Below are 20,634 nucleotides of genomic sequence, written 5' to 3' on the forward strand. Positions count from 1 at the left end.
ACATTCACAGAATAAATAACTTAAACCAACTAATTGAAGCGCAGATTATTACCTATTGACGTTCAAGGCATTGGCACCTCCTTCAGGTTGATCTTCAATGTAAATGTCCTGAGGTATAGGATGCCCCTCCAAATTGACCTCAACTGGAACTTTTACAACAGCTGTGTATCCGCAATGCCTAACAACTACAACACCTAAGGTAGCAGTATCCTGCAAGGCCACTACGCTACTTCAGGGTTTAACATCTATGACTATTAAACAAGAGAAGCATCTTATAACAGGCAAGCATTAGAAAGGAAAAAGAAAAAAAGAAAGAAAGAAGGGAAAGAGAAAGTAATGCTTACATGAACTGCCGCACTCTCATCTGCAGTTATTCCTTTCAATAAATTCCTCTGAGCAAGCTCCTTGTCTGACATTCCTGGAGACTGACTTCCATCTTTCTTACATTCCGACTTCATGCTTGCATCGGGCGGATCTCTTGTTACATTAATCCTTAAATCGCCAACTTGTTCCTCGTGCAAAATTGAGTTTGGATTACCATTTGGAGTCTCATTCAAGCACTTATGACTGTCAACGAGACATTGGATCACCTCGACAGCTTTCGAAACAGAGACATCGACAAATAGACTGTGAAGCAGGAATGCTTTCCGATCTCGGATTTGTCTCTCCTCAGGTGTTTTACATGGCATGGCTGCCAGAATTGAGAATTCCTTAGCCCATTGTCTTTGATCGTGCTTCCCATCTCGTCCTTGGCCACCACCATTTCCACCCCAATTTTCATCCTCCATAGGTAGAGGAGGGAAAACAGCTGGAGCATCAGCAACAATAGGAGGGACAACCCATGTGTTTGCGCGGAAGCCATAAGGAAGATTCCCAAACTGAAACGAAGACGGTTTTTGTTAACATGAACTCGGAAAACTGAATTAACTAATTTAACATCATGTTTTTAGGGTCTGTTTGGGTAGGGATCCCGCAAAAATGGGATTATGCCTTAACACGATTGTTGCTGGCCCTGCACCCATCAAATTCCCTCCCACAAAAGTGGCACCTTCCCTGCCTACTCACAATCAAGTAAAAAAAAAAAAAAGCCAAAAAGGCTAACAACTTGCACTTACGTGAGGAAAACTGTATACACCCAAATGGACCCTTAGATTGAGGACAAGTCTTATCTTAAAAGAACTAAAATTCTAATTGTAGTAAACTCACCTTATTGTGCTCTGCGAAAGCTTTAATAAGGGATTTGTAGGCCTGCAAGCATCATTGCAAATAAATGTAACTGCCTACTTGAGAGTAAGCACAACCAAAGATGATAAAAAAGAAAAAGGAGGTTAAGCAGAACCAAAGATGATAAAAAAGAAAAAGGAGAATGTCATGACCTGTATGCTTAGGGGGCGTTTGGATCATACGTTACTTAAGATAAGATACTTATGCCTTAAGTAGCTTATCTTAATTTCTACTTGTTAAACTGAAGTGATTAAGTAACTTCAAATAAAAAAGCTACTTAAAATTGTTCATAAACCAAACTTACTTATCTCAAATAAGTTACTCATCTACTGTTGTAAGTAGAAAAAGTAACTTATTTGGCAGTATCAAAACGGGCCCTAAGTGATTATCCCACTGAAAAATACTTGGATCACATTGGCAATGCAGTATATTGGAGCTAAATGTTGCTATTAGGGGATTTTAGATAAGACAGACGTTAGGAATGTCTACTCTTAGTAGGTTTTGAGTTGGTAAATGTTTACATGTCTGCCAGAAGGAAGCTGTGAGAGCATTGTATGAGTCTTCTAAGAAGGTCACCCTCTTGAATTGTCCCTTTGTAAGGTCTTAGAGTAGCATTTTGTGGGGTAGTATTAGGGGTGCAACTCAGGCAGATTGGGTCGGGTTGAGGGTCATCCTGAGCCCAACCCGAAGTCCTCTATACTCAACCCAACCCGACCCAAATACATGTGATTATTCCTAACCCGACCTAACCTGAACCGAATTTGCTTGACCCAAACCCAACCTGAGGACCTTGACAATTTGGGTTAGGTCAATCAGGTGCAACTTGACTTGAACCAAAGTTGCAACCCTAGGTGGTCTCCTCCCAAGTGCATTTGTAATTTTATATATGTAACTATGACACACACACACACACACACACACACACACACACACACACACAAAAGTTAGTTTTGGGTTCACTAAAAATGATGTTGGAACACTTTCCATTTTCTAAAGCCTTTATCGTGTTCAACTAAGAACTCGGAGATTGCCCGAGGTAATGCCAAACATTGAGAAGAACAAGGCTTCCTTCCCAACATAACTGTTTCAAATCAGAACTTTGACGACAGTTCTTTTTGTAAGAGATATCTTTCGCATAGCAATGATCCAATACCAAGGTATTCTAAAACAGTTATGTAACAGCTGTTATGTGATGATAACATGGTGACTGTTACACATTATGGGGTCGTCATTGCCATAACGGCAACATTAACCCACAACAAGCCCATAGCGGGCCCGTAATGATCCTGTAATGGCCGTAACAGCCCTGTGATGGTCCAGGACAAAAATCAGGCCACTCTAGTCATCGAATCAGCCACGTGTACAAAAGAAATGGATGTCTAAGAAAATTGACCACATTCAATGCACAAGCATAACCCACAAGATTAGCAAACCATCCTTTTGGGCCAGGACGCTTACACAGTGGGTCCACCCCGACAACCATGATTTTACGACCACACAAGTAGCCTTCACATTCCTCTTCATTGCATTTTGAAGTGGGACTAGGAACTATAGCTCAATTCAATACAGAAAAGCAAGAAACAACGCATAAAAATAAAAAATCACTGAAGTAATAAAATTCTGTAAATTCGGTATACTCACACTGTCAAAGGCCCGGCTAATCTGCTGCAGCAAACCTACCAATGAATGGCTCAGAAGAAGCTGTTTTCCAGCTGGGTAAAACCCCTTTCGGGAAGCGACGATTGTCACCAGCTTCCCATTGCAAATCCTCACCTAACTCCACATACACAAAGTACCATGGAAATGGATGTTTAGATTGAATAAAAGAGCAATCCACTTCAAATGTACATGATCAGCCTGACAAGCATAACAGCCATGGTAGGGCCACCAGATGAATGTCCTCTTCATCTGAATGTGCTGACATGTTTTTCAGAAAGAGAGGGCAATTCAATCATTCAAATGCATCAGGTTGGCTGCTGTACCCCATCTTGAAAATGCCCTGGCCCAAAAACCAGAGTAGTCTACTCATCAAATGGGCCACAAGTGCACAATAGCATTGAATGGTTAAAATGAATCGATTGGTCCATATCAAAGTACATCTATGGCCCAAATGATGATCATATCAGTGACCAGATTGACTGTTGGGCTAGGCCATCTTCATAGTGGGGCCCACCTGATGAACAGTAGGTTCACCTGAGGACACTGCACATTTCTCCACAAGAGAGAGAGAGAGAGAGAGAGAGAGAGAGAGAGATGAATTCAATTATTCAAATAAGGAAAATTAACAAACTCACATCGATTTGAAAGAAATTGTCTTCCTTATCATCAACAAATGACTGCGATGAACGCCTAATATCTGTCATCATCATTCACCACAATGAATATCATCAGTTATCATCACACGTGCCTAACATATGCTATCCAAACTCACCACAGCGAATACCATCAGTCATCTCTCTCACACACACAGGGTTTTGCTTACGTTGGACATCGACGCCATCCATTTGGTAGGTCCCTCTAGGTTATGGGATGTGTCTAAAACAGCCGTATCCAGAACTCAGGTGGGCCACACCATATGAAACCATGGGAAATCATGGCTAAAACGTCTAAAAGGCACTTGGTGGGGCCTACCTGATTTGTGGAATGGAGTGAAATTTGGTGTTACCCCTCATCCAAGTGGGACACACAAAATGGATGGTCTGGATGTGTAAACCACATCTCGCCGGGCGCTATATACAATCAGGAAGGTTTCAATGGGCAGCCATCCACTCTCAACTGTAGTCTGTGGTGTGGCCCACCAAATTCATGGATTGGCCTGATTTTTAAGCCCATGCCTCACCATAGAAGGGCGGATCTGATTGATGGGATAGATATCCGTCACACATCCCGGTAGGGCCCACAGCTCAGCCTCATTGGAAGTTCCCATGAGGTCGCCCTCATAGTACCATTCCCCTTTCTGTGTGTACGTGTGTCCACTGAAACCTTCCTGATTGTTTACAGGGCCATCTAACCAAAACTCAGGTGGGCCCCACCAAGCAACTTTAGATGTTTCAGTCATGATTTTAGATGGTGTGGTCCACCTGAGTTTCAGTTATGGCTGATTTTTGGGACATCCCATAAACTAGAGGGACCCACCAAATGCACGGTGTGGAGGTCCAACGCACATCAGGGTGGGGCACACAGAGCTCGACCTCGTGGGAAGCTCCCGTAAGGTCGACCTCACTGAACCTTGTGTACATGACGCCAGCTTTCTAAGTGGGGGTTGGGCTCAGGTGGACCCCACAGTGATGTGTATGTTAAATCCACTCCAACCAACAGATCCATCAGCTCATGTTAGGCCCAAGGCCCAAAAATCAAGGTGAACCTTGGTTAAGGTCGGCCATATCATGGGAAACAGTTGGGAGAGGGACACCCACCGTTGATTTTTACAGTACCCCCTGTTTACATGACATCCACTCTGATCATTAGATGTATCATCCCAAGATAGGTCCAGATCCAAAAAAATCAGGCGACTTGTGATTCAGGTGGGCCACACCAAAGGAAAGAGTTGGGAGAGAGACATCCACCGTTGATCTCACCGTACTGATTATATGAAATCCACTCCAACCATTAGATGCCACACAAATTTATTCTTGGGGCCAAAAGTCAAGCCCATCCGTGATTCAGGTGGGCCAGTCATATACACGCTGGGCCCCACCTGAACGCCCAGATCTTAATATTGACAGTTGGTCAGCCCTATTCAACCGCCATTTTCTTTCACAGCGATGGGGCCCACTTGATGAACGCCAGAGAGAGAGAGAGAGAGAGAGAGAGAGAGAGCTCACATTGCAAGGGGGGTGTGAGATGGGAAAAGGAGAAGAAGTCATAGAACTCTCCAAGTTTGGGAGGCGGGCACATGGACGATATGTCGCCCTTATCCGCCGCGACGTCCTTCGCCACATCATCCCCGCCAACGTGCGGTTCTGATTTCCCGTCTTTGCTAGTGTTTGCGGTGGGCCCACCTTCTGATGATTTCGATGATGCTGCTGATGCATGTTTAGAGGAGGAGAAGAAAGTAGTGCAAGCGACGATGTCCAGGAGTCGACGCACGTGTGCAATTGACTGTTCTTCCGTATACTCCTCTGCGCACCCAAGGATTTCATTTTACGTCGAGGGTTAAAATAAAAAAGAAAAAACAGCGGGGCCGTGGGGGACTTTTTGGTGTCTCGCGGGTCACTTGAACGTGTATATCTCCGAAAACTGTCCTCTTTCAATGGCCAGTTCCTGGCTATAGTGCTAACTTCGCGAACGGACGCGGGATATATGGACCGCTCATCAGGTGGGTCCCACCAAGCAAGGAAGGTCACCTTGAGCAGATTAGCTTGTTTTCAGGGCCTGGGGCGAGTTCACAGAGGGACTCGCCCGGTGTGGCCCAAGGACGTCGTTTGGCTGATGACCCGAACACCTGCCAGCTAGCTGGTGTCAAAGCTCTGTGGGCCCACCATGATGTATGTGGCCTGAACCCAAAAATGCGGCGGATCCAAAGCTCAAGTGGACCACAGCACATGAAACACTGGGGACAATGATGTCCACCGTTGAAACCCTCTTTAAGCCCCACAGTGATGTTTATTTTTCATCCAACCCGTTCATAAGGTCACACAAACCTAGACGGAAGTTAACAACAAATACCAGCTTTTGATTCAAAACTTTTGTCGCCCTGGGAAGATTTCAACGGTAAGCATTCAATCCTCAGTGTTTTCTCCTGTGGTGTGGTCCACTTGAGCTTCAGATCTACCTCATGTTTTTTTGCTCATATCCTAAAATGAGCTGAAAAAATGGATAAACGGAGCAAATAAAACACACGAAATGGTGGGGCCCATACAGCTTTGTCACCAGCCAAGCCACTATCGCTGCTCCATGCAGTGGTGTGCTGACATGTCAAAGTTTTATGGCCCCAGGTGATGTATGTGTTATATCTACATTGTTCCATTCATTAGAGAGATCATTTTAGAGCATAAACTTAAAAAATTAGGCAGATCTAAAGCTCAATTGGAACCTACCATAGAAAAGTAGTGCAGATTAAACACCAACCATTGAAAATTCTTAGGATCATAGAAATTTTGGTTCTGTCACCCAAGTATAAGTGACCTTATGAACCATGAAGAGGGTTGGACTAGACCTGACATATATGTTTTTGGCAGGGCTTGACCTGAAATATAAGGCCATGATGTGCCAGCCTATGCAAGTGGGGGCATGATTAGGGGGCAAGATGGCCCATTGGAAAGTTTAATCAAGATTCCAATACTTTATAGCTTTCAACACCGTAGCTTTGCATTAGAGATCTATTTTTATACCCATGTGATATGTCATTGGAAAGTTATCAACAAGCCAATGCCTAAGACAATTAATCCTAAATAAAATTTTAAAATAAATAATTTTATAAGTTAATTTTTAGTTTAAAGTTAAATTTTATTATTTTTAATATACTATGATATTTTTAGATGTTTTAAGGTTGAAAGGAATCTACCTGGAATGATGAAATCAAATGTTGTTATTGTGAGACGGTTTTTAAGCGAAACCATAATCCAAGGACGTGCTCTTGCCCTCTATGGCCATCTTGGGCACTACTTGTTTTTTTCAACACATGCACCCCCAACATATGCTCACGCACTCACACCATAATAAGATTTGGGTACTTGAACCTATTAGCTCGTGTTGAAACTCTTATAAGCCAACCACCAAAGCATGAATAAAGAATCAAAGTAAAATGTTTTAAGGCCTGAAAAAGTCTCTGTTTATAAAAAAAAATTTACTTTTTCCAAGAGTTTAATATTTTAGAATGTATTAACTTAGCTATAAAAGCTCTTAAATGATAGCAAAAGTATAATGGTGAATTGTAGTAAGTGTTTGAAAGAAATGAAAACAGTTGAATAATTACACCTCAAAGACCGGTATCTAAAGATGTGCTTTTACCCTTTGTAGCCATCTTGTGTGCTCTTGAATGAATGGATTTAATGAAATATAAATACGGCAGGGTAGCCCCAGCAAATCTAACAACCAATGTTACATCCCAACTATTTCTTATGTTGTGGCCAGACCTACTTCAATTTTGAATCATCTTGAGTATTGGATTCAATGGTAAAATTACATTGATCAAGTAATCATAACCATCCAATTAATGGGCTATCAAACCAATGGGTAAAAGTAAATTAGTGAGTGCACCAAAAAAATCAAATGGTTGATGTTATCTTTTGATGCAGGGGAGGACGTCGTGAGGTCGAGCACCATCTTTCTCAAAAGGATAACTATTCTGAATTAACAAAATTTTTCTAGACTCCTCACAGAGACTTCCCAAACTTACGAGGAAAGAAATCAAGAAAATAAAAATAAATTCTAATAAATTTAAAATAGATTAATGAATGGAAAAAAAAAAAAAAAAAAAATGAGTTCACAACCCTTTAAATAGGGATACCAAAAATAGTAAGTGTCCCATTTGGCTTGACCAAGCTATTCTCCTAATTTTTCATAGCTCTTTTTGCGTTGGGTACAACTCTTAAAGCCCAACGGATGAAGAGTTATAATCAAACTAAAACTTACTATTTATAGTAAAAATGAAATTAAAATAGGGAAACGACCGTCAATCTGACAATATTTCGCAAATCCAGCTTACCCAACCCAGCATAGCAAGGTGGTTGGCCAAAGTAGCTTGTTCTATCCCAAAATTATATATTTTATATCCGATAACTCATTCCAGATTACGAAATATGCCTGATTTAAGGTCCGACGGTCCAGATCACTTCTGTCATTGACCGGACTTTTGATCCATCTTGGCCATGTAACTGTCCACGACCCTCTCTACATCATCTTTTTAGTGCAATTTTTCAGCTATACTCCATCCATAACTGGATTAGCTATTTGGGTGGTCTGGATTGCCTTGCAACTACACTATGGGTACGTTAGAAGAGTCACCACTAATTTCTTAAATGTTGCAAAACCAGCATAAGAGTATAGAAAAGGTGGGCCCCAAACATGGGCAACCTGTATTAAAAGCCCAGTTTGGGCCCATTTACTTTTGCTTTTAGCCTTTTATCATTACCTTCTATCACACGGAGAACACAGGGTTTGAGGGAGCCGATTTCCACCGAGTCTTTCAGCCTCGGCCCTTTGACCTGTGGATGGAGAAGATAGGAAATATTAGGAAAGATAACTCTCAGAGGAGGAATTATATGAAGTGGGGCCCATGGTTCGTTGATCTGGACCATTGGTCTTTTTCACCACACCGTGGGCCTCCAAAATATAGTTGATAGAACAATCTAGTTGGATATCATAGATCCCACTGATTCAAGTGTTAGAACCTACATGTAAAGGGCTATAATTAAATATGACTCTGTGCGCCCACTCAATCATCCAATGGGTCTGGAATTTCCACCTTATGTATTTTTCTTTTTAAATTTTTTTCCATCAAAGTGAGACCAATAAACGGTTCGGATTTTAACTTGTGTGCAAGTGGTAGGGAAGTAACACCCCCCAATTAGGGGTGGCAATAGGACGATCCAAACCCTTGCCTGACCTTAGGCCCTAATCAGGATGAAAAGGCCCTGGCTTACAAAATTTTTTGGATTAAATCTAATAGTTTATCGCTGAATTTCTGACTATTGAAACTTTCTAACAACTAGTGTTATGGGTATTTTAGTTGAATAGACCAATTACCGTATTTTCTTCTTACATTGTTGACCTCATAAAGTTAGCCTATGAGAGTGCGATCGTACTAGCACTGATATATCAGATTCCATCAGAAATTTATAGTTAAGCGTGAGTGGGCAAAAGTAGTGTCAGGATGAGTGACTTTTTAGAAAGTCCTCGTGTCGTATTCCCTTTAAAGAGTCCCTACTCTTTTTTTCTTTTTCTTTTTTTGGTATTAGCTTGTTAGTACACACCCATGTCACTATACTCACTCCAAGTCAAATGTTTAAGTACCCATAGGTGGTGAAATCCCACTATGGCGTGAGTGTGTGGGTGGGTGTGCATGTTAAAAAAAAAAACTAGCCCATGTATATGTAATTAAGACATTGAACTTCTCACACATCTTAAGTTTTAAAAATTAATCAAGGCTATTACCTCTACAAGTCAACTATAATTTACATCCACAAGTCAACTATAATTTACATATGATGGGCATTTTCATTAAGAGGCTTGAATTGATCCACCAATGTAACTACCCCAATAGATCTAACATTAGAATCCTACTCTCATGGGCTCTTACAATCCTATGCAGAATAGGAGGGTGGGCGCCTACTCATTGTAGGCCTGATGATGAAGACCTTACATGACTTGTCATTAGGCCCTCCGCACATGATGATCATGTAATAATGATAATAAGCATAAGTATATCCTACAATTTGTTAGTTGGTCATGAAATAAGAAGGGTACTCAAATCCATGACCCAAGACTCTTCCTTGGTGAAAATTATGTTTACTCTCAAGTTTTTAAAGACAACCAAACAAATACCTCTCCTTTAATCCATGTTCACATATATTTAAGATATTCCCATATATCAATCACATCACAATCACATATTCATGCAGGCCCATGGTCATTATGTTTCGTGAAGATGATCATTAACATAACCTCCACATAATCAATAGATAAGATTTACATTGGACAACACTCCCACGAATGGTCTATTTTTAGGAACTATGATGTCACTTAGTAGAATTAAAGGCAATATGTATAAGGTGGGGAAATTTTGGTTTGCATTTGCATCCCATAAAGATTGAGCCAAGATCTTAAATGTCATTGATGACATCATGGATGTGATGCTTGTAGTGATTTTTGTGGGGTGCAAGATGTAGATAGAGTATCCTCCCCGATGTGAAATGTCGAAGGTCATGTGTTATATAATTAATTCCTCGTGAGTCTCTCTTTAGTTTTACAGTTCAATGGTTCCCAAAGTCTCTCCCATTTTAAATTCCATTAAAGGATGTCCCATGATTGGTAGTTGGGATCATTTATTAGACATATGGGGCATGGTCCATGCATATTGAAATGTAAGTGGCACCAAACAATGGGCCCCACTTTTCATAAAATAATAACCCACCTACTTGAAGGTGTGATCTATGTATCACATTAAATAATTTCTTTCCTCAAAAATTCTTTGCATTGGAGATCCTATTTTTCCATCCGTGGCCTTTCATTGGATTTTTCTTTTGCTCATTTATTTGTAAAGCAATTATTTAAAGAAAAGATTAGGATCTTCTCATTCTAAAGATTATTGAGGTGTTAACCATAATCAATTGCATGTAGCAAGTGGATAGATGCGTTTCTTCCAATGATGACTTCATGTCAATAAAAAAAACCCTATGTGCACGTACAAGATGTGGAGGCTCATAGTAAAATAAAAATAAAAATTCATCATTTCTTACTAAAGAATTTTTACTTTTTATTTTTTTCCCATACGTTTTATATATAACAGATGTGTGTGATACGTCTTCATTGACTCCACATCAATGCTAGACGAGGCGCATCTAATCATTTGCCATATGTAACTACATAATTTAAATTCTTAGATTTGAGGCCCTAATTATAGGCTAGGTGTGAAAGATCTTGATGCATCATGGCCCATACCTCTACTTTGGCATTGCCCATGCCAAGACTCAACCTGACCACACCACCCTTGGAGATTGATCCCACTAACTTAAATACTACCTCCTCATCACCCATAGAACAAGTTCTCGGAGACCTTAGTCACCCAAGCAAGTGTGTTGTCATCTTTTTTTAAAAAAAAAAAAATTCATAATAACCTTTGCTTGTGGTGCCATCGATGATGAGCGATGGAGACGTTATTTGTAGTTATTTGTAATGAAAAAAAAAGGAGGGAAATTAGAGATCTAGGTTAGTCATCAATTCTATGTTGTGTTTTTTAAAATAAATTTCTTTTAAAAAAAAATAAAAATCAATCTATGACTTGTGTGGGCCACACCACATAAAAAAGTTGAGAAGGATTACCCTCCATTAAAACATTCATAATCATTTGTTGGGCCCATCGAGATGTAGTTCACAAATCCAGTTCATCCATTATGTATGTCCCACTTGGATAAAGGGTTAGACTAAGTTTTAGATGCATTCAAATTTCAAGTAAGCCTCATCAAGTGCTTTTATATGTTTTAGGCATGTCTTCACATACTTTTAGATGATATAGCCCTACCAGAGTTCCATATACAACTGACTTTTAAGATATCCCATAATTTAAAGGGAAACAATCAAATGCACAATGTTGATGGTTATCACAGTGGAGCCCACACAGCTAGACTTCATCTTCATCTCAAGTTCCAATGAGCTCAACGGCGTAGAACGTTTTCCTATATATATATATATATATATATATATATATATATATATATATCACACGAGGTAGCTTCTAAAGATTTTTTGTGCTTTTTAAATTTTCCACGATTAAACTATCGGGAGGTATGTCCAGGCAGGCAGGCATGGTGTGGGTTGCAGGACCCGTACTAAGTGCCACATGGCACACGTGTGCTAGATCCAAGCCCATCCTTAGGAGGGGCTGACCATGACCATTCCCATAGATCAAGGTTAATCTACCTATGAGGTGCGCCGCACTGCATAAGGAGAATGGAAGTTTTGAAATGAAATATACAGTTGGCTGTATCGTACGGTAATGTGCGGCCCACATGATTAGTCCAGCCTGGATTTCATGGAAACGGATTGGCTACTCCCCCTGACACCATCCCCGGAGCTGGTGGTCGGTGCTCTGTGGGCCCCACCATGATGTATGTGTTTCATCCATTCCGTTCATCCATTTTAAAATATCATTTTATATCTTTATCCCAAAAATGAGAGGGATATAAATCTCCAATGGATCACACCACAGGAAAAAAAATAGTGATTGGATATCCATCATTTAAATCCTCCTTAGGCCTAATGTACTGTTTATTTGAAATCCAATCCGTTTATTAGGTCATAAAGACCCAGATGAAGGGAGAAAACAAAGATCAACTTGATCCAATACTTTTATGGCCCCCAAAAAATTTTTAACGGTCGAAGTTCATTCAACACTGTTTCCTGTAATGTGGTCAACTTATGATTGGGATATATCTCATTTTTTGTGTACTACCATAAATTGAACTAGAAAAATAGATAGACGGAATGGATGAAACACATACATCATGGTGGGGCCCACAGAGGACCGACCACCAGCTCCGGGGCTGGTGTCAGGGGGAGTAGCCAATCCGTTTCCGGATTTCATTATAAGACCTGTTTCTTTAGAGACCCACGTGGTACACGACCCGGATTTCAGTACTGTGCTACGTGGCATCTCTCGTTCAGGTCGAGGTCAGACTGAAGGAACATCGCTCTGGTGGGCCACACGTACGATACAGTGTCCTACCAGAATTCATGGTGACGGACGTATATTAGTTCATCACGTACGTCTCCCCACCATGCACGTAGCTACATGGAAACACATCAATCAGGACCTTTAAAACGTGGGCCATCCAATGGACGGTCCAAATTAACCGACCACTCGACTGTCAATGACCCAAAGATAAGCGGAGCCTACCTCGTGGGAAAACGAGTAGTTGGTGAGGTGACAGGTCTCCACGTGTACTGCTAGCAGCTTGCGGACGTCCAAGATCCTGTCCGTCGAGATTCCCTGTACAGGAAAATATAGAGTCAACGTTAAGGCGTGTTTGGTCCGTGGAATAAAATGGCGTTGAGATGTTTCAACACTGAGGTTTTGGCATCGATTCCTAGCAGTGGTGGCTAACAGTGAAGTGTGATATGACGGTGAGTGTACTAACAAGCTAACAAAAGGTTTTACAAAAAAAAGAGGTACTGAGATGCATTAGATGGGATGAACATCGTTATCTCTCGGTGTTTGCGTGTCCGGAAATATTACAGTATTTTAGATCCCATGTATAAAATTCTTACAACGGGAAAACACACTGGTTAAGTAAAATCATGTTTAGCATGCCGTACACCCTGATCCATAGCTCAAGTGGTAAATTGAGGTAAAGATACCTTGCTTTACCACAGAGGTCTTGGTATAAAAAAATAAAATAAAAGTTTTGTAGAGCATAGAATTGTAATTAATATTAATTAAATTCATAACGGATGTAGCTCACTTCTACCCATATATGGGTCGGAGTTGTCATAAGTAGTAATTGTTACGTTATATTATATGAGTCGTGATTTTCACTGATTCATTTCTTTTTATTATCAAATAAGAGGATAGCCATTAGTAATAGTACTATATCTTAAAGCTTATAATAGGATAATTCGTTCCATTCACTTTGTCAACCAGCTCATTGTAGGCTTAAAAAGTCCTAACTTAGATAGTGTTTACTTCTAACACACATCACAATAAGACTGAAAAGTTTCAACAATAAATGTCATTGTTACTATTATTTTCTATTATGTGGTCCACATGAGCTTCAAATAAATTTATATTTGAACTCAATCTTAAAATAACATGATAAAAAGAATGGGCAATATGACTTATACATATACATCAATATGGGCATCATGAGTTGGGCCTTGCCGTGCTAAAAAAGTCATCTGTCAAGGGGGTTGAAATATCACTAGGAAATTTTTCTAAAGATGGCCAGACGGCCACCCTGAAATATTTGAAAGGTGGAATACAACCATGTCACTACTGTTGAAATCCCTAGATATATAACCAGAATGTGGGGCTCAATTGTGGAGCGGATTTCAAAATCCATGGAAATGCACGGACTAAGTGCAATCCTATCCCACCTAATCCCAGCGTTTCTATCCTCCAACTGCTTCATGTAATTTACACAGGATCACATGTAATTCTATCCCACCCAATCCCATCAGATCCAGCCTATCCGTCAAGTGCGCTGCGAAATTTTCACTATCAATCCCAATATTTATTCCACTCTAAAACTAAATCTGCGTGGTGTGGCCCACCTGAGTCTTGGAATGTCCTGATTACCTGAAAATCCATTCATCCTTCTGTTTCATGTCGGATGAGTGGATTGGATGGCAAATATACACCACCGTGGGTCCCACACACAATTGAGACGAATTTAAAGGTGGGATTTCGAATCAGAGAAGGTAAACGCAACAGCGAAGAAAGATACTCACACGCTGCTAACCGTACGTCCAACTAATTAGCTTGTGGGGCCCACTATGGTATTTCTATTACATCTCACCCGTCCAGTAAGGTTGTTCCATCGTCAAAATGGGACACCCCAAAAGTTAGGTGGATCCAATTATCTGGTGGGGCACACATCATAGTAAATAATAAATAATGAATAATCTCAAAAAAAAAAAAAAAAAAAAAACCAGATTCATGTGCGGCTCAAATCCACCTCATGTTTGTGGTATTTCATTTTCACGATGGGACAATCGTTCCGGACGGGTGAAATTCCGTACAAAAACCATGGTGGGCTCCACATGCCAACTAGCTGCGTGTAAGCATTTCTGGTATGCGTGTATTTCCTTGGCAATTTGCTGGTAAGAAAATGACGCATTATACGGTGGTGGGGTCGATGCAAGTGGGGCCCATGATTCTGTGATCCAAAACGTTGATGGGATATAAATCAGATGGCCCATGGACCAAAAATCTCCAATACTGGGACATCCTCACCCTGAAATGTTGGGCTTCTATTGGTTGAACGGCAACCATTTCCCTTTTTTCCTGACCGTCTCTTTCTTGGCAAGACTCGGGAAGTTCAGGATCATTTCGTCTTGGAGATAATCCAAGCATGGATTAGTTACCAAGTGGGCCAGAATATTAAAGGTTTAGATCAATGGAAAGTGGGCCCCACATGTACAAAATCCCTCGTGCGGACACTTGTATAACTCTCGAGTAAAACTCATGAAGTTTTCCGGATGCTGTTTGGCTAGTGACGCTGGCTTTTGGTCGGCGCTTGCGTGCCCAATATTATTTTATCCACACCGTCCATTCATTTTTTTCATATCATTTTAGGGCTAGAATCAAAAAATGAGACAGATCTAAATCTTAGTTGGACCACACTACAAGAAAACAGTAGTAAATGAATGCCCACCATTAAAAACCTCCTAGGGCCCACTGTAATATTTATTTGACATCCAACCTTTTGATTAGGTCATACAGACTATCAGCTTCATCCAAAACCTTTTTAGCGCCAGAAGAAGCTTTTAACGGTGGCCGTTCAATCAACATTATTTCATGTGATGTGGTTCATTTGATATTTGGATCTACCTCATTTTTGGTGTCACGCTGTAAAAATGTATGGACCGCATGGATGAAACACATACATCATGGTGGGGCCCACAGAGCACCGACCAGTAGAAGCATCAGCAAGGAAACCGCGTCCAAGTTTTCCTGGCCGTACAAGTGGCATAAGCTTCCTCACCCCACCTATCGAACGGCTAAGATCATCAAGTTGGAATTGGTGAGACATGATCTTAAGAGCCTACGTTGTGCAAAGCCTCCTCACCCCACCTATCGAACGGCTAAGATCATCTGACTGGGCCACCAAATGGATGCAATGGTTTAGTCCACAAGTGCATCTTACCTTGAGTGTCACTTGAGAGTAGTCGGCGGTTTCCACAGTAACGTCGAGCACAGTGGGCAAAACTGTAATTTCCAGAAAAACAAAAAATCAGTAAAAATAACAAACTTTCTAGTTTCATTGCTTGGCTCATCCATAATGAGATCCCAATCGCTGCTTTATAATCCACACCGTCCATTTAAGGGTCTCAACTGTAAAAGCATTGTGATGGTCGGATAACACTAGCCAGCTGAATGAATGGTTAAAAACAAAAGAGCGTTGCTTCACACACTCAACTTGGAGATCGGGCGGCCAGGATTGTCTCATTGGAACGAGACTTTCAATGATTGCGTATACAAGAAGTCATCGACTCATAGTTGGTGGAAGCTCTGGGAAAAGGATTGCGTACTACGCCCATCCGTCTCTAGCCACGAATGGACACATCCACGTGGGGCCCACCATGATGTATATGTTTATCTACGCCGTCCATCCCTTTTTTCAAATCATTTTAATCCATTACCCAAAAAATGAGACAGGTACAACGCTCAAGTGGACCACACCACGACTCTGGCATTTAATGCTCTATGCATTTAATGAAAATCAAGCTTACTATATTTTGTGCGGGTTTACTCAGCATTATATCTGCCTCATTTTTAGGCTCATTATTTAAGGGATGAACGGCGTGTATAGACAGATAAATCACGGTGGGCCCCATAAAGTACGGACGGGGGCAGGACGCAACCCGCGTCCGAAGCTCTGTGGACCCCACCTGATGTCCTTGTCATACGCACTCTACGTCAGTTGGCTCATGTTAAGAAACAGCCATGACATGTATCTAAAATCCAAGTGGTCCACACCACAAGAGATACTGGAAATTGAATGACCACATTCAAACTTTATCGGGAGTCGCGGAATTTCTGCATTAGGAAAATGTTTGTTTTGTTGTGTCAGACTAATTTTATGAACGGTTAGGATGACATATAAAAATTCCTCAATGTTTACTGTGGTGGGCCCACTTGAGTTTGGGACATGTCTCATTTTTAACTGTCATATCCTTAACATGAGCCGGCGAAATTGATGGATGGAGTGGATGTCACGTTCCATGGCGATGGGCCCCACAGAGATTCCCTGTAGGTAGGCCGGGATTACAGTAGTCGCGTCCGTCCCGTAGGTGCTAGTTCCGCGTACTCCGTTATTAATAGTAGAGCCGCCGTGATGGACGGTTGGGATAGCCTGATTATACAGCCACGTGGCCAAACCTACACCTCGTTTTTCTAAGAAGAGTTCGTTTTGCCTCTGACGCGAGTCAGGATTCAGCGTGTGTCGCTGTGGTAGCCTAAATGATCCGATGATCGGAACCGTCCATACTATGGAGTCTGTGATATACGGGTCACCGTACGAAAATTACACAGAACGGACTACTGTGGACATAGATAAAATTTAAATTAATGAAGATAAAATTTTCAATGGCCAGTATTCATCTCTAAGAATCGAAGGCCAGGATCATCATTCAATAGTGCTTACTTATACTTATGGTGGTAGAGGAAACACGGACGGTTCAAATCATCTGAATATCTTAGCAGGTGGGCCGTAGTAACTGGCGATGCACTCTGGTTCTTCCCTCGCGACGGAAACAAAACGAACTCACAACCCTTTACCCCGAAAGTGTGGCCCATGTAGAAAATTTGAACCGTGAAAAAGGTGGACCACTGCATCGAAATCCACTCTGACGAAAACCAGAACAGTCCACTCATCATACGCGCTGTACCGAGGAAATCAATGGACAGCCACAATTGTCCGATACAATGTATGAATGTGGCCCACCTAACGAGTGGATTGGTCCCATTTCCACCCCAGGCAATCTTTACAGCAGGGTCCACATTTTGCACGGACCCGATGTTGTGATATATATATATATAGAGAGAGAGAGAGAGAGAGAGAGAGAGAGAGAGAGAGAGAGAGAGATGATACTCAGGCAGGTATGCCGCTTGATACGCATGCACTCAGGAATTGTACACGTGGCATATATCATTTAATGTAAACCCACCAGAATGTGAAACTCTGATTCATGGAAACTTGTTTGTGGAATCAGGACCGTTGGATCTTTTCCTTTTTAACCGTCCAATAAATTTCCACCAGCCCGATAGTCGAATAATCAAATAAGCTTAATTTTTCAGTTCATGATACATCAACAATAGGTACCATCAAAATGCAACATCTAAGCGCCTGTTTATCATCCGTAACACTCTGCCAGAGTATCAAAGTATATCTAAAAAAAAAAAAAAACAGAAGAAAGGAAAATACGAAATGGAGAAGAAATACCTTTCTCTTCCTTCTTTTTCTTCTCTCCCTTGGCTTTGTGAGGTTTCGCTTTTCCCGTTTTCGGAGCCATTTTCGAATGAGAATTTCAATTTCTACTGAAATCCACCAGCATCAGATTCCAATTTCAAAGCGTTTCTGAGAAAATGCTCTCGTTTCAATTTGAACTTCTATCTTTCATTGTTCTTGGGATTTCTCTCCAAAATGGGAATGAATTTCATTGGATGTATTTCAATTCATATCTCTTCGTTGAAATCCGATGATTGAAGGAGAAAGAGAAGCGATGAAAGAAAGAAAAAGAATCTGAGGATGGAAAGAGATTTGTAAATGAAAATCTGGAGTTGGAAGTGCTTTTAAAATGAGAGAGAGAGAGAGAGAGAGAGAGAGAGAGAGAGGATAAGGCAGAGATTAGATAAGAAGTCCTTAGAAGAGAAGATGAGAGAATGTGAGGCTGAGATTTCAGGCCTCTCGTTTCTCTTCATTCAAGATCAAATCACCTTTCATTCCTCAATCTTCTCTCGCTTGACAGTCTCTTGTTTCAGGTTTTCTTTGATAGGGACCGGATTCCTCCACAACGCGTATAAAGAGCGTGCAACACTTGAGATTTCTGTGGGCCCACCTAGATATATTTAATATCCAATCCGTCCATCTGTTGAAAAAAATAAAATTATTGTATCTTATAAAAATAACTTCGATTCAAAACTTAAATGGGCCACAACTGAAGGAAATTTGAGGATAGGAACTCCCACCGTAGAAACTTTCCCGTGACCACCGTGTTGTTTATTTGAAATCTAACCCGTTAATCAGACAATAATCTGTATTATTATGGAAAATATGAATTATTTACATGATATAAACCTCAGGATGGTCCTACCTTGTAAATTTTGAAGTTCTTAATTGTGATTTTATATTTTTAATATAGTGTGGCAGAGATAAGATTTTTATATCTAGGATTTTTACTACGTGAGGTAATAATGAGTTTTTAAAACTTATGGATGGACTGGATTTCACAAAAGCATTATTATTACTACCAAAGGGTTGGGGGGTTGCACGAGCTGTATAGAAGTGGTGTTGTACAGGATTCCAGTCTTTTGGATTGGGGCCACTGGGATTATTCATTCTTCGTGACTTAACACGTGGCCGATAGATTGGAAACAACGGTTGATCTGGTGGCCCCACCTGGACGGCTAACGATGCAGGAACGCCAGGGATTGGATTATCCAAGCCGCTGATCAATTGAAGCGGATTGGCTGGAGTACCACACATTACCGACGTAGTTGATCTGTGGGTCCCACCATGAGGTATGTGTTATATCCAAACCTTCCGTCCATTTTAAGAGCTCGTCATGAGGCTTGAGCCAAAAAATAAGAAAGATCCTAAGAGCAAGTGGACCACACAGCAAAAAGCAGTGGAGAATTGAACGTCTATTATTGAAATCTTTTTGGGGTCGCCGAAGTTTTGAATCAATGTGATATTTGTTTTTCCTCTTCATCCAGGTCCGTGTGACCTTATGAGCTTATTGGATGGAAAATAAACATTATGCTGGGCCGTACGTATGTTTTAACGGTAAGAATCATCGGAAAACAGCTATTTGTGGTGTGTTCCACTTGAGAATTGGATATTACTCATATTTGGTTTCATGATCTAAAATAATCTCTCCAAAATGGATTAACGGTGTGGATAAAATAAATAAATCATCCTAGCGCTCATGTAACTTTGATCTCATTTGAACCGTTCGTACAACTCAGAGCTTGAGGAGCGTCAGTGTGCCTTGCCTACGCAGGACACGTGCCACCCCAGCCATTGCGAAACCGTCATGGGCGCGGATTGGGTACCATCCCCACCCGTACCTGGGTAGAGACGGACGGTCCTGGCAGGGGCTTTGTGGGGCCTACCGTGATGTATGTATTTTATCCAAGCCGTCCATCTATTTTTAAATATCATTTTAGGGTATGTTCAAGCACATCGATGGCTCCAGTGTACCATACCACAGGAAGCAGTTGTGACAATGACCCCCACCGTTGAAACCTTCCTAGGGCCCACCGTGATTTTTATTTTCCATCCAACCTATTCATAAGGTCACATATACCTGGATGGAGGGAAAACATAAATATCAGCTTGATCCAAAAATTATGTGGTCCCCAAGAGATTTTTAGAGGTAGGCATTCGATCCTTACTGTTCCCTGTGGTGTCGTCCAATAAGCCTTTTATCTGCCTCTTTAATTCCTACATGTTCTAAAATGATTTTTCAAAATGGATGGACGGCTTGGATAAAACACATACATCACGGTGTGCCTCACAGAGGCCCTTATAAACCGTCCGTCTGTAGCCAGGTCTGGTCGAGGAAGTACCCAATTCGCGCCCATGCAATGAAACATCAGGAGAAGATCCTCTGTGTGTCAATCCAGACCATTGAACTCGAGGGTCCCACTGTAAACGGTGTTATTAAGGATAAACTATTTGTTTGATTAGCTGAGGCATCATTAACTATTGGATCTCAGCCGTTGCATTTGGTCATTGCTTTGACGGTAGGGATTATCCGACCAATGTGATTTTTAGGGTTGTTGTCCATTGACAGTGAGGTCCATAA

General features: G+C 41.1%; 1 protein-coding gene across 1 annotated transcript in view; it reads right to left on the reverse strand.

The window, feature by feature from the left end:
- Positions 1 to 18,445, reverse strand: part of LOC131256908 (protein REDUCED CHLOROPLAST COVERAGE 2-like) — a 32,637-nt gene extending 14,192 nt beyond the window's left edge. Inside the window, exons 1-10 of the mRNA XM_058258010.1 lie at positions 18,048 to 18,445; positions 15,750 to 15,811; positions 12,782 to 12,874; positions 8,300 to 8,372; positions 5,049 to 5,345; positions 3,519 to 3,580; positions 2,866 to 2,997; positions 1,207 to 1,248; positions 345 to 878; positions 53 to 210 (exon numbers count right to left, since the gene is read on the reverse strand). Coding sequence (XP_058113993.1) covers positions 53 to 210; positions 345 to 878; positions 1,207 to 1,248; positions 2,866 to 2,997; positions 3,519 to 3,580; positions 5,049 to 5,345; positions 8,300 to 8,372; positions 12,782 to 12,874; positions 15,750 to 15,811; positions 18,048 to 18,117 — 1,523 coding nt within the window. The 5' untranslated portion in view covers positions 18,118 to 18,445. The remainder of the gene's footprint in view (positions 1 to 52; positions 211 to 344; positions 879 to 1,206; positions 1,249 to 2,865; positions 2,998 to 3,518; positions 3,581 to 5,048; positions 5,346 to 8,299; positions 8,373 to 12,781; positions 12,875 to 15,749; positions 15,812 to 18,047) is intronic.
- Positions 18,446 to 20,634: the final 2,189 nt, after the last annotated feature.

This window comes from Magnolia sinica, chromosome 9 (assembly GCF_029962835.1).
Source record: "Magnolia sinica isolate HGM2019 chromosome 9, MsV1, whole genome shotgun sequence".
Lineage (NCBI taxonomy): Eukaryota > Viridiplantae > Streptophyta > Magnoliopsida > Magnoliales > Magnoliaceae > Magnolia > Magnolia sinica.